This window comes from Athene noctua, chromosome 1 (genome assembly GCF_965140245.1).
Source record: "Athene noctua chromosome 1, bAthNoc1.hap1.1, whole genome shotgun sequence".
NCBI classification, from domain to species: domain Eukaryota; kingdom Metazoa; phylum Chordata; class Aves; order Strigiformes; family Strigidae; genus Athene; species Athene noctua.
Genome location: NC_134037.1, coordinates 179,285,586 through 179,303,592, shown reverse-complemented (window position 1 = coordinate 179,303,592; position 18,007 = coordinate 179,285,586). Strand labels below are relative to the sequence as shown.

The 18,007-nt window shown below is 38.2% G+C and overlaps 1 protein-coding gene across 2 annotated transcripts in view; it reads left to right on the top strand.

Annotated features, from left to right (window-relative positions):
* CDKL5 (cyclin dependent kinase like 5) overlaps positions 1 to 17,625 on the top strand; it is a 138,332-nt gene extending 120,707 nt beyond the window's left edge. Inside the window, exons 15-18 of one of the 2 annotated variants that reach the window (XM_074906587.1) lie at positions 3,810 to 3,912; positions 7,571 to 7,693; positions 8,849 to 8,968; positions 10,257 to 17,625. In XM_074906587.1, the coding sequence (XP_074762688.1) occupies positions 3,810 to 3,912; positions 7,571 to 7,693; positions 8,849 to 8,968; positions 10,257 to 10,643 (733 nt within the window). In that variant the 3' untranslated portion in view covers positions 10,644 to 17,625. The remainder of the gene's footprint in view (positions 1 to 3,809; positions 3,913 to 7,570; positions 7,694 to 8,848; positions 8,969 to 10,256) is intronic. The other variant, XM_074906597.1, reaches the window with a different exon arrangement.
* Positions 17,626 to 18,007: the final 382 nt, after the last annotated feature.

Genomic DNA, 18,007 nt, shown 5'->3' with positions numbered 1-18,007 from the left:
TTTTCTTGCCTTCATTTATGGTAACTCTATAACTGCCAAGGGTTTTACTTTAAACAAAACCAAAAGCTAACCTGGCGAATCAGTGTTTGTTCATTTGTCTTCTGAAGACAACTTCAGACATTTCAGTAACTCTTCCATTGGATAAAAATCTTCCTTGTGTAATTGTGAGCAGTTCAGTAAAGGGAGCTGTGTACTGGCAGTTAAAGAGGATTTCCAAGACAGGCTGCCTGCTGAGATTAGGGTTGCTGAAGAAAGAACACCTGAAACAGGCATGAGGGATTGCCTCCCCAAAAGAGCTGTCTGCAATACAAATCTATGGCAGCATGAATATAGCATGCTTCCTGTTTATTCTTTTTAGTTAATATTAAAGCACATCAACTTGCTTGCCCCATGCATGTTTGTTGCTACACCTCATTGTACCTGCACAAAGTTGGATACCTTTCCTGCCAAGAGCAATAAATGCTAATCACAGAATTTCTGTTCATGCCTATGCCTCTTCCAAGCATCTCAGACCAGAATAACTGATGTGATCTACATTTTTGTGTCCTAAGCATGCAAAAGGCACACAAAGATAAAATAACAAAGAACAGCATGTTTTGCCTTTGGTTTCTGCTTGAGGGTGAGCTCTCTGTTTGGGGGCTCTTCTCTAGGGCTAGTCTTACTTGCTAGTAAGAGAGACCTGCATAACAGATTCTGGTGTAACTGTTTGCTTTCAAGAGCTGAAACTTTGTGAAAAATACCAAGATACTTGCAGTTATTTATTGTAAGAGTTTCATGTTAAGTGACTATGCCATACAGATTTTTTCTGATAATCCTAATTTTTTTCCTGTACTGTCCATTGTCTGAAAATCATTTTTTGGGATGCCTAAAATATCCCAGTGTTTCATCTCATAGATCAAAATGTTCTACTCTATTTTTACCCAGTTCAGAATCCTGGTGTTGAAGCTTCCTGCTATAATGCTATATATGTTCACTCTCTTCACATAATGAGCATGTGTTTTGAAGCAGTCGCTTTTCAAGGTCAATGCTTTTTCAGACGACTGTGCTGCAATATGAGTCATAGGAGTTAATGACATAAACCAGTTAGTGTAAAGCCACTGGCTTTTGGGTAAGTGGCAATTGAAAAAGAGCAGAGTTCTCAGCCCCTTATTTTCCTTCTCTGTCTGGTCACTGGAGTCATAAAAAGGAAATGATGGTGCAGAATTTCATCTCCCTCCTGTCTGCTCATCTGCTGTAGGGAGCAGTTGTCTCATCCAGGTTCACTGGGCCAAAGAAAAGAATCACACTTGAGTGAATCTCCATGTAAAAGTACAGCAAAAATTGACCCAAGCTTTATTCTGAAGATTAAGTTCACCTTTAAAAATACAGTATCTTTCTTTTGGAATGGGTGTTGGAACAGAAAAGCAATAGAAAGACATTGAAAAATTTGAAAGGACAATGTAGAGTAACCACATGGGGACTTCCTTATGATCTGACACTGGTTCCTCAGCAGACAACATAGTTGCCAGGTCGGTAATTTGCACTGAGGCTGTGGTTTGGGGTATGTTTGCAGATGTGGATGCCCAGTAGCTGCTTTAGGGAAAAGCTCAGAAGATTCTCAGCTCTGTTCACAGGACTTTCAGAGTACAAGCAGGACACTTGGGGTGCATGCTTTCCTCCAACTTTTCTAACAAATAAAGTAAAAATTCCGTAAATAGTAGGTGTTTTGTCTGTGTTAAGTCAGTCTCATGAGTTCACCAAATCTGTAAAACTGTCAGTAGTCTTTACTCTTGGGCTTTCTGCTTGGTGCTTTAAGTGATTAAATACAAGACTGCCTTACTGCTGTTATGCAGTGGTACCAAATACAGGGACATGACAGAAACAAGAATCTTTATCAATCTGGTATATTTAAAATGTGTGTTATAAATCTAATAATTATATTAAACTAGAGATTTTTTTCCTGTAGTGTTGTAATTTTCACATTAAATCTGTGTTGTTGTGTTCCTGGATCTAGATGTAAATTCCAAAAAATCCAGATTAGGAAAATTTCCACCATACTCTCTGCCTATGAATCTTTCCTCTAGGCCCATTCTCTTACTCAACAATTGCACTTTATTACAGTGTTTACACACAACATGCTTTTATATTTAGAACCAGGTAGCATTTTGAGCTTGAGGTGGGTTTGTGTCGAAATTGAGAAACTGATCAAACCACCTATCAGAGTGAAGATACTCTTATCGATAAGGAGAATGACTCCAGTGGTTCCTATCTCAATTATGTGTTTCACATTTGCTTGGAAAAAAATGTCAGCTTGGCATGTAGTAGCAGCTGAATCACCAGCTGATAGCATAGCATTTAAAGCCAGAATTAGAAGCCAGTGATAACTATAGTAGACAGCTAAGTGTTGCTACATTACAGTTACTCCAAGAAAAGCTGCTCCTGTTTGTCATTCAGAGCTCTTAGAATGGTGGCTTTCCTTTAGGTTTTCCATCAAGACAACGGAATAATTTCGTTTTTGTTTTCATACAGCTTAAGAGTGAAAAAGGAATGAAATCACCCAGTATGATTTTCTGCATGTTAGTTGCCATTAAATGTCATCTGTTCTCTGGAATCCAGGCCTGGTAGCATTCCTGACTAATGTGTGTCTCCTAGAAGAGTATTGAGGTTCTGATTTGAAATGTCAAAGATGAGAAATCTACTTCTTCGCTCAGGAGTTTGTTCTGGCAGTTAATGATTCTTATTGTTAAAATCAGTGCTTTATTTCTAATATGACTTCTCTGGCTTTATCATCCACCTACGTGTCCTTATTATTTCTTTGCCCTTTACTTCAAAGATCTTTCTAGTATTCTGTGATTCCTTCCTGGATAAGTACTTGTGCGCCGCAATCAAGGAAACTAAATATTGGGGCTGGTTTGACTGTGGTTTTTAACATACTAAAGAGACTGAAATCTCTTGCCTCCTTTAATGTAGACCATTCTTTCTATCTCAGTTTATTTCTGTGACATTTTCCTGCACCATTTTCAATTTTCAAACTATTTGAAAGGGCACTAGAACTGCATTCAGTTATGTATTACCAATGTCCTACATAAACTGTCTTTTTACACCATATCAGTACTTTACATACATGTGTATACTTAAAGTAACATGTTATTTATCAGCTGTAGTTAACTCAGCTGTGTAGCCAAGTTGAAAGGTGGATATTCGGTATTCAGGCAAGTCACCTGTTCCACTTTCGGGTCATCTTCTTTTGCCAGCAGTGTCTCATGCATAATGCATAACAAACTAACTGAAGTTTTTAAGTTGAAATGGACCACCATAGATCCCCAGCTTCCCTGATGATAAATTTGGATCCATGTCAGCAAAGGTCAGGAAGTTCGATTGAAATTGGTTCTCTCTGGTGAACTTTGCAACTCCTGGCTCTCCAGCAAGCAATGGATAAACTGGACCTCATGGTGCTTTTATACCTCATCACCATTTGTATGTTCTCTCAGATATGATTTTCATTTTTCTAAAAGACCTTGTATGTGATATTTTGGTTTGAATATTAAATTCTGTCTTTAAAAAAAAAAAAGACATGCATGCTTTCCTAGTCCCTAAATAACTACTCACTGGTTTGAGCTAATCATTTTACCCTATGTTCCTCCTATCCCACTTAATAAGACTATATATCCGGTATTTCTATAGTAACCCTTGAACCAATGAATGCTAAAACATTAAGAATCTTTTTGCTTTAATCAATAATTCGCATTCTTTGGCATCAGATCTCATTACACAGAATTTACATAATATCAAAATAAAATCTCTCTTACAATACCTTATTTCATGTTTAGGAAAAGTCCTGAAAACCTTAACAGTCACTCAGAACAGCTCAAGGAGAAAGAAAAGCAAGGTTTTTTCAGGGCAATAAAAAAGAAAAAGAAGAAATCTCAAACTGTAAGTATACAGTATTTCTAACAGAAAATATGTTTATCAGGTTTGAATTATACCATTTTTATGTGCTAGATTAGTACAGTTCCTTTGTATTTGTGATCATGCCTGCGTGTATCTATTTGTTCTCTTATTTTCTGTCTTGACAATATGAAAGTCAAATTCCTTTCCTGTTCAGGGTTTATTTATCAGCCTTTTCAAATATTTCTTCATCTACTAGTCCTGTGCATCTTTGTTTTCATTCAGACTCATTGAGAGCCAGTTTCGATGCAAGTTTTAAGCTGATGTTGTAGAAAATTCTTTTGCAGGATATGGTGATACCGTTCCAAGAATAGCAAAAGCATTATTGTGTGTCTTCAGAACTTGAATAATTTCAGACACCCATTACGAGGAGATCAAACTGTTATAAATGAGAATTCTTTCCATTTTTTTTCATGGCAGAGTCTTGATAACAGCCTTCTTGCTATACCCCATGGCTGGAATAAGGATGATGTGTCTTAACTATTCTTAATGTCTTATGTTTTGTTGGGGGAGTGGATATGTGGCTTTTGTTATTCGGTGCAAGCCTTTGGTATCTTTTATATGTTTTTACATTTTCATCTAGTTTTTGGGAGGGAGAAAGAACTTTCTTTTATCAGAGAGCAGCAGTATGTTAACGTTTCATAAAGAAGATCTCCCTAAGAATGGAAGTAACCTAAACATCATCTTGTCTCATTCTCAAATAACAGTTCTGGAAATAGTAAAATATTTAAAATTTCATCTACATTACTTTGCAACGTTTCTGTAAGTGTAACTATGGTTCTGTAAGTGTAACTTTTGAAAATTCTCAGAATGGAGTAAATCATGCTCACTCCTGGTGAAGGGGGGTAAAATCAAAATATCTACTGTCACAGAGTGAGGTGGCATGACTCTGGTTGTTGATGGAGGGCTGATCTGTTGAAAACTGAGGGAGAGGAGTGACTATCAGGCTTTTTTTTTTTTAGTTTCTTTGAACTATATGGAACATGTGCATGTGTGTGTTAACTAGCACTCAAAAATGCACCTCGCATTCCTGCTGGGCAGGTTTTAAGCAGTGGCATCTACCTCACCTTCTGAACTTGTTCATCCTGATACCTGTACGCAGTTCAAATACAATCATTTGCATTACACAACTGACCAAAAAGTCTACATTATAACTCTGAAATTATTTGATAGCAAAATGTCCATGAAAGGATAGCACACCTAAGGCCATTGGTTCCAGTGATGCATTTTTTAAAAAAAAAAAAAAAAAAAGCTGTTAAATTTGCACTGTTCTAGTCCGCTCTGATTCCAGCCACTCACGTGTGGTGGCAAGGAACACTTTAAAAGCACAGCTGATCAATGGTATATCAACTACTTCTAGATTAAACTGTGTGAAGGAAATATAGATGGGACTGTGTTGCATCTCAAGATCTGGCACTTCCTAGTACATGTAAATCGCAAGTACCTTGATCTATGGCTACCGAAACCATAATTGATTACAAGACAGGATAGATTTATATATAATCCTTACTCCTGTTTCTTCTCACTCTTATGAAGAGAGGTAGAGGAGACGGGGAGAGAGAGAGAGATTGGTGTGGCTTGTTTGAGCTAGTATCTCACAGGAAGATGAATAAAATAGTGAAATAAGATAGTGATCAAAATCTTGCATCCTCAGCTGGAAACTTGCTGACATCAACTTGATATTTGGACGCAAGCAGAGACTGAAAAACTTCTTTTCATTTCTACTTACAGCTGTTTAACAGGACAGTATCTAGCCGTGGACTGTACCCGCCCAAATGTACAAGTGTCTAGTTCACTGTTCTTTGTCTGTTAGCTGAGCACATCTACCTAACGAACATTGGGATGTTCATTAGGATCTTCCAGCACAAACAAAAATTATTGCCTTCAGTTCAGCACCAAGTTTGACTTCAGTAGCAAAAGCTGTGAACAGCACTGTAATATTAGCTCGAACTATATGAATAATGTTTTCTATGAATTCATATTAAAAATTTAGCAGATACCTTGTGACTACCCAATTTTTTTCTGATGCTTATAATTCTGTTAGAATCCTAGACGCATGAAATTCCACTTACATACTCTGACTTTCTTCAGCAAATAACAAACTAGACCTGAGTACTGTCACAACACCGAGAAGCACATCATAGCTAGCTACTATTTGCTTCTGATATCCTCTGGCATGTCTTATTTTGCTGATGATCGTCATAAGAGATACTTGAAATTGGATTGAAGACATCTTCTTAATAATGTCATTCTCAAAGTCTCTGATAGCCCAGAAGTGATCCCAGTTCCTGATACTTCCTCCTGCGGTGTTGTTCCCATTAATCAGTCTCCCTAGAGTTCTCCAGGTACAGTTCCTCATGGGACAATAATTGTTACTATCTGCTACGGGAATTCTTGGCAATACTGTTTTGCAGAGCTGTTCCTGTCCTCATTTTCATCTTGTTTGGAGTCTTTTAGTAACATAGCAAAAGGTTTTGAGGATTGCTAGAATCATAGTTCTTTCTGTTATCTGCCACCAAACAATTTGATATCCATGAGAGCTGTGCACAGTGTCAATATCTTCAGAGGAGACTGAGTTTTGCAGATACTGGCACATATTGTAAGCTAAGGGTCTGAAGAAATTATCTGCTTTGGAAAAAGCAGTTGCAGGTGAGCATTTCTCCTAGTGATGCTTTGATTCCTTTTTAATTTACTGAACTTGAAACAGGAAATTCTTCTGACCATAAAGTTCCTAAACAAGCTATGCTAACTAGTGACTTTTTCTTTCATTAATTTGGAAGGACTCTAGAAATTGAGAAAGCTGTTTGAAAACCCTCGCTATTGGTAGTGCACCCATCATTCTCTGTAGTCATGTAATCATTATATTTTATTAGAAAGTTTTCTTTCAGTGGGCAGAACAATGCTAGACACAGTATAGGTGTCTTATGCTTGTTTGTACCTGAGCAGGGGAGAAATAGTCTGGTTCATAATTTTAATACTTGATAGTTCTGTTTGTTGTTTGTGCATCCCCTGACACGCTCTTCAGTTGTGTTACGAAATTAGAATAAAACAACCAGTGCCCTTGCAGTTATACATGAGGTTGTTGATGGCATATTTTTGTCAGAACTGAAATAATTCATCTTGGAGCCTTAGCTCCTTTTACAGGTTAAAAATAGAATACTTTTTTTCTTCTAGAGGTACCTATCAACTGCTCATTCTAAAACCGATTGCTGTTATTGTTAGTATATCTTTGATATTTTATTTATATAAATTTATAGAAATGTCATGCTGCTTTAGATCGTTATCATAAGTGACAAATTGTTGCCAAAACTATAGGATCTGATCCAAAGCTCAGTAAAGTCAACAAGACCTACCAATTGTTTCCAAAAGGCTTTGAAATGCACTCTGCATTCCTAATGAACATGGATATAAGAATAGGTGTACTGAGCTCTTTTTATATGCATTGAGTTCTTTGAATTTGTTCCATATGCTTTTGTCATTCAATCACAATTGTATTTTCCCAAAACAAATTGTAGGATTGATACCATATATTGTTGGAATTTAAAAAAAAAAAAAAAAAAAAAAATAAAAAGAATTAATATAGTAAGGACAGTTCTCCTGAATTGAAATGCTATGCATTTAGTTTTTGTATCTTATATTGCAGACAGACTCAACCAACGGGGAGAATCCAAGCATCAAGAAATCCCTCTTTCCTCTTTTTAATTCAAAGAATAATTTAAAGCATAGTTCTTCTTTGAAAAAGCTTCCTGTAGTCACTCTACCCATGGTATTAATTTTTAAGTACAGTAGCACTTTAAAATGCTCCAGTAAACTTGTTTTACTGACTACAGCAGCATGTGTTTTATTTTCATGGGATCACTTTCTCTTCATGCCAGTTAAGTATCTTGGGACAGTTCGATAAATTTAAGTAAAATTTGCAGTTCTGCTGAAATAGGTTGTGCCAAAAAATATTTTTTTTAGATTTAATGTACTGAAAATGTAACATACACAGTTTCAGAAAAGAATGAGCCTTGGGACTAAAACTAAAGGATGAAAATAGTTGTGAAATCATGTATGTTTAAAATTAAACTGTCTCATTCTGTTTCAATCAGGAAAAAAAAATAACATGGTCTCTTTTATAGCTATATTGGAAATACATCTTTTTATGCAAACTACTCCTTTATATATGAACTTAATTAATAAAATATTAACAACATGTTATCTGAAAACTAAATTTTAGCTCATGCATCTGCTGTATTTTTGTTTGTCCTGATCATTCATGATAAAAGACAGCTTCTATTAAATAGGTTACATTTTAAGTGTCCTTTTTTTGCTTAGAACTCTTGAAATGAGCTAAAACTCTACATATAAATTTTAAATTATCCTTCTGCCATAAATTTTGTTGGATTTTCAGCGGGGGGGGGTGGGGGGGGTGGGGTGGGGGTGGGGTATGTGCTGTTCTTAATTTTTGCTTTAGTTTGGGATATTTGTGGAGGAGAAGAAAGATGGAGAAAGGAAAAGCTCGGGTTTGTAAGGACAAAATCAGCCAGAGGTCCATTTAGAGAGACTTTGGTCTGCTTCACTCAGGAACAAATTTATGGAACTGATCCATGGTCTTAACTGCAGTATGGAATGCTTTTTAAATGAAGATGAGGCTCAAGAATTATTTTTTTTTAATTTTATTTTTTGAAGCCTTGTTTAACTGCTCTCTCTTACAGCAAATAACACTAACAGCATGCGAATGCTTTAAGGGCTAAGGGTGTAGCAAATCTGCATGATATCCACAGCCACTTGCTCTTACTACGGGGAAAAATATTGAAAGGTCATTGTAATTCTGCTGCAGTAATGGGCTTCACTTGTGTTCTGTAATTAATTGGGGGAAATGATTTACAGGTATTCTTAAGAATATATTAGGAGACTGGTATCTAATATTTTGTTGCAGATGCCTAGCAGTGATGGTCAGGATCTCTTGGCATTACAGAAAGCCATTCATTCTTCTAATCACCAGAGCAGCAGGCAGAAGGATTGGCATCCTGAGAAGATGACAGAAATCCAGCCTCATGTAAGTGGCATTATCAGTTCCCTGTATTTTAACATCACTGAGGTATCTTGACAGCTCTTTCTCTGGTGAATAGAAAAATTGCGTTTGACATTATTTCCCAACCTTCCCATTCCATACTCATTGGAGGTAGAAAGCTGTATGCCCACAGTCCTGCATAATGCTTTGAAAATCTAGACATGAATGACAAGGAAAAGAGAGACTAAATGTCCCCATGTCGGTCTTTGAAGCCTTTCGAAATACTGGTTATGTTTTTGCATTAGAGGCAAGCAACTCTTCAGTGCATGTCTGCGGTAGCTGTGCAGTGCTGTAGAAAAGCCTTCCAGTTAGCTCTGCAAGGAATGGTGAATCCTGAGGGCATGCTGCTACTTGACATAGTTTAGTACTTGGTGGGGTCACCAGAGCATGATGACCACATTACAGGGCGGTTGTGCCTCAGCTGGCACAGACTGCGGTGTAAGCAGACTACATTATTGGAGCATAGCACTGCACTAATGCCCCTTTATTTTCTCCAGTTCTAAAACCAGCTTGGGGGGCAGGGTTTAGGAGGGAGCTTTAGTGCCATGCTCTGTTGCTGTTACAACATTGAAAACGGAAGAGGGTTCATTGCAGCTGCAATGTTTGAAGAAGCAAGTTGCTTTGTGAGCTGTGGATTTTAATGAGGCTATTTTCATACCACTTTTTATACTCAGGCTTCCCCAGGCTCTTGCTACCCATTTCAGTAACCCCATGTCTCCATTTTCCTTCAGCCTGCTCACCAGTTAAAGAAGCTGTGAGGGACTAGAGCAGCTTATCACCCAGCTGCCAGCAAACAAAATATCTAACTGCTGAGTTCTGCCAGCCCTTATTTCAGTGCATATGATTGCTCAAGACTCTCTCTAACCCCTAATTGATGTTCACAGAATTGTAGGAATTTTTTATTTCTGATATCTGTGCCTCATAAAATATGGCTGGAGTTCTAAAGTTAATAGCAGGAGGAGTGACAAATGGACAACTAATGCAATTGTCTATTCCTCTGTTTTCATAGGAAACAAGGTTAAAATAATTGATGGGAACTTTTTTTTTTTTCTGATATAGAAAAGGTTCCACCTTTTCAGGTAGCTAATAGATTGAATCATAATGAGAAGACATTTTCTCAGGTGTGTCGTCATAGCTTGGAATGAAATATTGCAAATGAATACAGATTGACTGTGAAGTTCAAGATGTTCAGTTTAGGATACAAGAGTTTTGTTATGGAAGTCTGATATGATGGAGAGCAGAAGGTCAGGTGTTTCTTCTGTGTGTCTTTCAGAGCCAGCCGTTAAAATCTCTTCGAAAGCTCTTACACCTCTCGTCTTCAAATCATCCTGTCCCTGCCGAGCCTCGCTTCCAGCCCTTACCAAGTCAGCCAGCCAAAGCTTCTTTCTCTGAAGTGCGGATTCACCCCATGAGTCAAAGCTCCAGCAGTGGCAGCAGCAACGTGCGGCAAGAGCCTCAGCCGAAAAGCAGGCCGACGCTGCAGATACCAAGCCAGCTGGAACCTACCTGGCATGTCTCCCCGGTAAACAGGAGCGCGAGCGATGGGCCTCCCTACTCCGACCAGCTGCCTTCCAAGAGCGGACAGAACGGGCACACGTATAACCGAACAAACCGATCGCGAATGCCAAATCTGAATGATTTAAAAGAGACAGCCTTGTAATTGCACTCCAGCAAATAGGCCAGTTCAGGTGGAGGTCAGCGTAGGGGGGTGGTGGTGGTTCTGGTGATGGTAAGACTGCATTTTCAGCTTTATAAAGGTGTGCAATATGTACATGTGGAGCTATGCCGTTTGGCACCACAGTGAGAGTCAGGGATTATACAGTAAAACAAGTTGAATTAGGAATTACCAGTCATCAGAAATGTCGCTGGATGCCAGGCAGAATGTGCCGGTCAGGGAGAAAAATGCATTGCCATTTTCTCTCATTTACATTCCAGCTTAGTGCACATCTCTGTCTGAAAGCTGGGAGACTTCTGGTATGTATTGGCACTTATAAGGGTGAAAACATTCATGTCTAGACCTATGCCCTTACTACATTTTTTGCTGCCTAGTTAAAACAGTGGGGTTTATGTGATAGAAGTGTATCCCTGTTAAGGGTTTAAAGTTAAATTGTATGTCTTAAATTTGTTTTTTAAACTTCCATATTTGATAGGATTTGTAATATTTATTTATGATGACCTAATATCGTACTGTTATAATCATATCTTTTATGTTATAATGTAAAGTTATTTTGAGCTGTTTGAAACATTGTGAAGCAGTGCAACAGCTACAGTAGTTTCTATAAAAAACTAACAGTAACATTTATATATTGCATCAGGAGTATTTTATTCTATATATAAATATATATATAAATGGAAAATAACTGTCTGTTTTTTAAATATACTCATTTAAAAGAAAAGTATTGTTATGACACTATCTGCCATATTTTTATACATTTGTGATATAAAGTGCAGTATTATACTTCTAATAAAAGGAAGTTGAATGTGGATATAAACGTGACTGTAACAGTATGAATCTTGCTCAGCTATGAGAGCCCGGTATTATAGGCATTATTGGTAACAAACAAAAGACAACATTCAATTCCAAACTTTATTATGGGCTACTTTGTTGGAAGTATTGGCTAAATGTAAGAGACTGCAGAACTGTACAGTAATCTAAATGTGGTATGTTCTCCCCTGTGTCCTTAGCTTTCCTAGTAATATTAATGGGATTTCTGCATCTGCATCAAGAGCACAGAGCCCCAGTACCAAATTTTTGTTTCCTCTAAAGAGATAAAGTGCCCCATGACTACAAGCTAAAGCAGGTGCTCTTCCACTTAATAGCAGGGGTGAAAACCAAAGAAACATAGCATGAATTGCAAGTGAAATGCCAAACTTTGACACTTACGCATAGCATGGCACTGCAGATCATGGTATAAGCTTTTATGCATATGTGTATTTTACATCTTGTTTAGCAATCTATTAACTAATAAGATAAACACTGTATTTAAATTTAAACTACTCTTGCACTTTTTCTTATATTTCAGGATGTATTTAAAGCGACAAATCTGATATTTGGATAGTGAGGGAGAACGTTGCCATGCAGCTTAATTTCTCCTTAGGTCTTACTATCCGAATATTCCTGTACACAGTTCGGTTACCAGTCTCAGCAAAATACTAGATTTTGGGTTCCAGTCTCCTGTACAACACTGTTAAAACTGCCTTTACGTTGGTGAATGTCGAGTGTAGCAAATACACAACCTGATTCCTTTGTTGCTACCAGTAAACTAAATCAAAGGTGAGCCAGTAGGAGTCAAAAGAGTTATGCCAGTCTAAACTTTGTGCAATAAGAGGAGAGTCAGGCCTGTAGTGTCAGAACAATACAATATTTCCTTTGTAAACACCTTAGTTCAACTCCCTTATTATTCTGCAGCATACTTCGTTTTCTAGATGCTGTCCTCAGAAGACACTTGTACTTGCAAACATGTTGTCTTTTCCCAAAAGAGATGAACCGGAATGTAAATTTGATGATTTAGCCATAGTTAACAGAAGCAGACAGGCAGTAAGAGCTGAACTTCCTACTTGGATAACAATGCAAACTGGACATGCTGTTCAGTGCCTCTCGAGTCGTACCAAAGTTCTAACAATGGCAAATTTGGCACCACTACCCTAAAAATCTTTGTCAGAAGGTACAGTATGGAAGGATGTTACATTAGGTTTGTCCAGGGCTAAAAATTAGAAAATAAGAATTCTTTCTTTTGTCAGTTACCTGCAAGAAATGTGCATGTGATTTTCTATAGATACATATGATGTCTATATATATATGATATATACTGTGTTGATATATCATATATATAGCATATATAAATAGAGTAGACATGAAAGGGTATTCAGTTTTTGGTAAGTTCAGCAGGCATCCAGGAAAGACATTGTGGTATTTCCTATCATCACTATTAGCGTTTAGCAGCATATTTTAGCAATCTCTTTTGGATTCACCAGTTGGTCACAGCTAGGTTAGTCCTGCTTTGGAGTGGGCTGATACCACTAAAATCCCTCACAAAAGCAGTGTCCAAGAGTGGGGCTCTAAGCAGTACAGTCTGAATGTCTCTGAGGGAGCATTCAGACTAGACTCTTCTGTACTTTGTGGATATGTAACCTTTTGCCTCTGCAAGACTTTTAGCCTGCTGGTAAGAGCTTCATGCTGGGAATGATGATTCTGGGCTGTATGTGGCTGTTATGATTTCTAGCAAGGAAAAATGTTTCCAAAGTATTTTTTTTCACAGTACCCATTAAGTTAAATCAGGGTAATCTCTGACTGTACATATAGCTGTTTAAAGTAGTTAGCAAAGCTTCAAGGGTGACCCAAGGAATGTTCAAGTATTTGGTGGCCCGTATTTACAGAAAGTTGTTTCTACATACTGCATTTTCTTCCCAAATTCAACAAACTGTAGTAGATTTCAGTTGAATACTAAATTGTGTTGAATGTATGTTGTATTTTCTTCCTTCTGTTGGAAAGAAATTCCAGCAGCTTGGCCAGCTGGTGCTGGGATAAATTGTGTCTTTTTAACCTGGCCTAACTTCCCAATATGTAGAATATTGCTAATGTAATTTTGCTGAGGCTTCCAAAGGAGTCTTATAGTGACTGAGATTTGCTGGCTCAATAAAGGGGAAGAGATTTACAGAGCAAACTATTTTGTAAGTGTGAGCTTTCCTCTTCACTGGTCTGTGGGTCTTGTGCTACATGTTCTGTAGATTTACTTAGTATATAGTATCTTAGTTAAACTGCATTTTATTCTTCAGCAATCTGTTTTGCCTTATGGCATCATTAATGATGTGAATAGAAAAGAAACTAAGTTTCAGAAATTAATTATAACCATGTTGCAGAACTCAAGCTGCCTAAATTTGTCTATGTGTTTTTACTATAGCTCTTGAGCTCTTTTTAACTGAGAAAGAAGCACCTTAAGCTCATCTTAACTGAAATTGTGTATGTGTTTAGCTGTCCTTTTAAACTGCCATGTAAATGTATTAACCTAGAACAACATACTTTTTGAACAGACACCCGACCACAGAGAACAGTCCCTATTTAATGCTTTTTGCTCCATTTATTGCAGTCCAAGATCCGTAGCTCCTCTGAGAGGTCGCCAGCACGGAGCACTGGGCAGAGTTCTTGGCAGGAAGTCAGCAATCCCAGATTCAGTCCCTTCTTCCTAAACCGTTCCCCATCCCATAGGGCTTGGGACTGATACCAAGCTTTGATTTCTGATACCAAGTCAGACCTGCCTAAATGTGTGGGTCCTGACACCACTGCATTTACAGATACTCACTCTTTTAGATCGATATTAAAGCAGGCTTCAACGTTCCAAGCATATGAGACACCCTCAGGTTGTCTTCAGGCTTGTCATCTTTCTGCTACAGCAACTTGTTTCTGGGAGCAAAGCTGGAGTGATTCTTCAAGAAGCAGTGTCCTGTGATAGGCTTTTAGCCATTCCTTGTCATTGCAGTTAGGTCTCTTAACAGATGAATCTTACTAGTGTAAAAAGCTACATACCAACCTTTTTTCTTCAGAAGCTGCTGCAGCTATTAGCTGAGTAGACTCCTGTGTTCACCCAGAAAAAGCTACGTATTCTTAACAATTCAGTGCTGTAGACCTCCATTGCAAGAATGGGAACACAGGTTATATAGCTCTGAAAGCACTGTTGTGATCTGTTTAGCTAAGGCAAAACCCAGCTGCTTTTGAGGGGAGCCACACTCTAGAATTGTTTGGGGTTTTTATTCATGTTTCAGTTTTTTGTTGTCCTATAATGATTTGGTAGTGAGACATGCTTCAAAAATATCTGCATGTAATTAATTCTGTATGTGTTGAACACTGTCAGAGTGGAGCTGGGAGAATATTTGAATCCCAGTCACACAGAGTATGAAAAGGATAGCCATATATAATATACTGCAAATTGTGGGGTGGCAATGAATGTTGGTTTTTTTTTCCATTCCAGCTAGCATACATAATACATCAAGTAATGGGGTTATATCAGAAACCATGCATCTGGGCTGTCGTTAATGTAAGAGGGCCCACCATTTGAAATAGGATAGGAGTGTCACAGAAGATGATTGAAAAGATGGTGTGCCCTATTTAACCAGTTTTAAATGACCTTCAATTCAGGACACTATTTAAGAACAGGTGCCTTTCCCTACACAGCTCTTTCTAATGGTGTCATGATATTAACCATTAATTAACTGGGTTTGTCGTAGTGAACGAGGAGAAAAGCCATTTAACTTCTGGTCTTTGTTAAAAAGAGAGCGATTTGAGTAACCCCTTTTAAGATAACACAGCTTGGAACTTCTAGATGTTGGCTCTTTTTTCAAAGGGTCAAACAGCAGCAGTTCATCAGTGCTCAAGCTCATCAGGCAAGCGAAGGCTTGTGCACATTGCTTGGTTCAGATGTACTGAATCTGACGATTTCTCTTTTTGCAATCAAGCAAATTTCATGAAAGTTAAGCAAAGCAAATGTTACAGAAGATACTTTTTCAACTGGAAGAGAAAAGCTGTGGTAGGTCATCTGTTCTCTCAGTGGACTGTCTTAACAGTTACTGCATGAGACAGCATAGGTAAATCTGATGGAATAACTCTGAATTTTACTTGCTCCAAGTTCTGCTTGGATGCTTATTTGTTACCTTGTGTACAGACAGTTTTTTGGTGCAAAAGCTGGCTTTTGCCAAATGAAGTGGAAGAGACATGAGAAGTGAGAGAGGACCAGCCCTGCTACATTTGGATGCTTTCATTCCACCGAATTGGATTGCTTCTCAGGCTTTTTCAGAACGTAACTCAAAATATGCAGCCAGGCAAAAGTGACTCTTAAGACATGCACAGCCCAAGAGTCTGAACTTGGAATTTGTGACTTAGGCTAAGAGTGACTCTACTCATCTCTTGTCTTCTCTGCAAGTCAATCTACCTCCTCTCTCTTGCAGAATGTGGTCAAGGTTTGGTTTGTTTGTTTTGGGCTTATTAGTGACTCCAAATTTTGAAGAGACATCTAAAAAGATTCTTCCTCTAGGTACTGTTAGCAACCAAGTAATAAAATCTTGATGGGCCTTCATCTGATAGACTTCTGAAACCTCCAAGCCATCTGAGCTCTCCCTCTAGAATCCCAATGCCATCCTTTGCACTGCTTTGCAGTCTTCCCTTGCCCTTCCCCCTGTGGTTCTCAAATATTGCAGTTGCCTTGTTCTTTGTTGTTTCTCTAGTGCAGATTATCAGGGAGTTAGAGGCCTTATCTACTACTCCACCCTATTTGCTGTTTTATTCGAACAGCTATCCTTAGACTTGCTCAGGATTTTCTTCATTTTAATTTTCCATTTCATCTGGGTGAGATACCTTACCTCATTGTGCCCCCACCAAAACACGCTGCCTACCAGGCTTTTCGTTCCACCAGGTCTCTGTTTTCACAGGGCATTGTTTCTCTGGATCCGTTCTGAGAAATGTAAGGTGGCATCTTAATTGTACAGGCGTAGAAGTGCGTTGTGAAGTAACTGCTGTTGTAGAGCTTTCCATTAGCAACATTAAAGCATGTTCATAGCACAAGATGGAAGCCGCTATTCAAGTTTCCTGTAGGATATGAACCTCTTGGTGTAAACTCTTGACATATAAATCCAATGGCAGAGCTTTTAACTATTTAGTAACAAGGCAAAACTTTGAAGTGTAGGTAATTGTCTCAACTTTCCTTTTCTTACTTTTGTTTTTGCTAGTGCACATGTTAGACTCATACAGAAGGATATGTCTAATTGAAAGGAGTAACATATATATATGTGTGTTTGGTTTATATGGAACAGTAAGCTAAAATCTTCCCTGAAACTGTAATTTCATTGGAAATTCTATGCAGGCATTTAAAAATCTGGTTAATCTACTAATGATGTCCAGGACTGCTTAGATCTCCACTATGAAATGCTGAATTCTGAATTTGTGTCATTTGGGAGAAGGAAGGAAGAATGAGGTTTAGAAATATGTGATCTTTTCACAATCTGCCAGTACAGACTATTCCAGAAATAACAGGCTGGGGAGGTGGCTTTCAAAATTTCTAAATTTATGGATAAGATTCCCCAATGTTTTTTAACAGCTACTAAAAATCTAAAGCGCACAAACTTTTAAATCTACCATGCTTTCTGTTGTGGAAGGGATGTGATGTGGTGTTAACCTTTTTAATCCTGGAATACAAATTGATTTTAAAATGTGTTGAATATTTAAGGATGATTTCATGCAAGTTAATAAACCATTTGTAAAGTGTTTGTATACAACCCTTTGTATCATGTTGTTGGTACACCTAACCAAATTTTTTTTGGGCATGTATTCCATTCTTAACTTCTGTACAATTTCTATTGTTGCTGTAAATATTCTAAAAAAAAAAAAAAAAAATCCTGTGGTAACCTTAATTATCAGCATGGAAATGGTTAATTTTTACTGAGCACAATGTATTTTTGAATGGGCCTTCCAAAATATGTCTTTAATAAAAATGCAGATTTTGCACTAGAATACTGGCATTGCTCAACAGCTGATCTTATTCCTGACGTGTCACCTCCAGAGCAGCTCCCCATATGTTAACTTGGCTCAGAGTTGCAGAAGGGGCCAGAACCACACCAGGACTCCTCTGCCCAACAGGTCACTGCCAGGCCCTGGCTAACCCCACCTGAGAAGCTGACTTGTATCTGTCCACAAGCCTGACAGTGCCACAGGAGCACAGAGAAAACAGCTTCTTTTTGCCCACCATTCCTGTAGTCTCACTGCACACGTTGTGGGAGTTTCTTCCTGTCAGGCCAAAAATCTCTGCTGTTGTTCTCTCTTTTGAACAGTATCAACCCACCAATCCCCTCAGCAAGCACTACCCAGAAATTAAAAGGCCCTGAAAGTTTCCAGTCCTTGAATTGTCTTTGCTGCAGAAGAGAATCCACCGTTTGAGTAGCGTGTTGGCATTTCAGCACGGCCACACATAAGCTGAGACTCTTCCAGGTGTCAGTAATACAGTTCAGGTGTCAGCAGTACAGTTTGTGATGGGTTCCCCT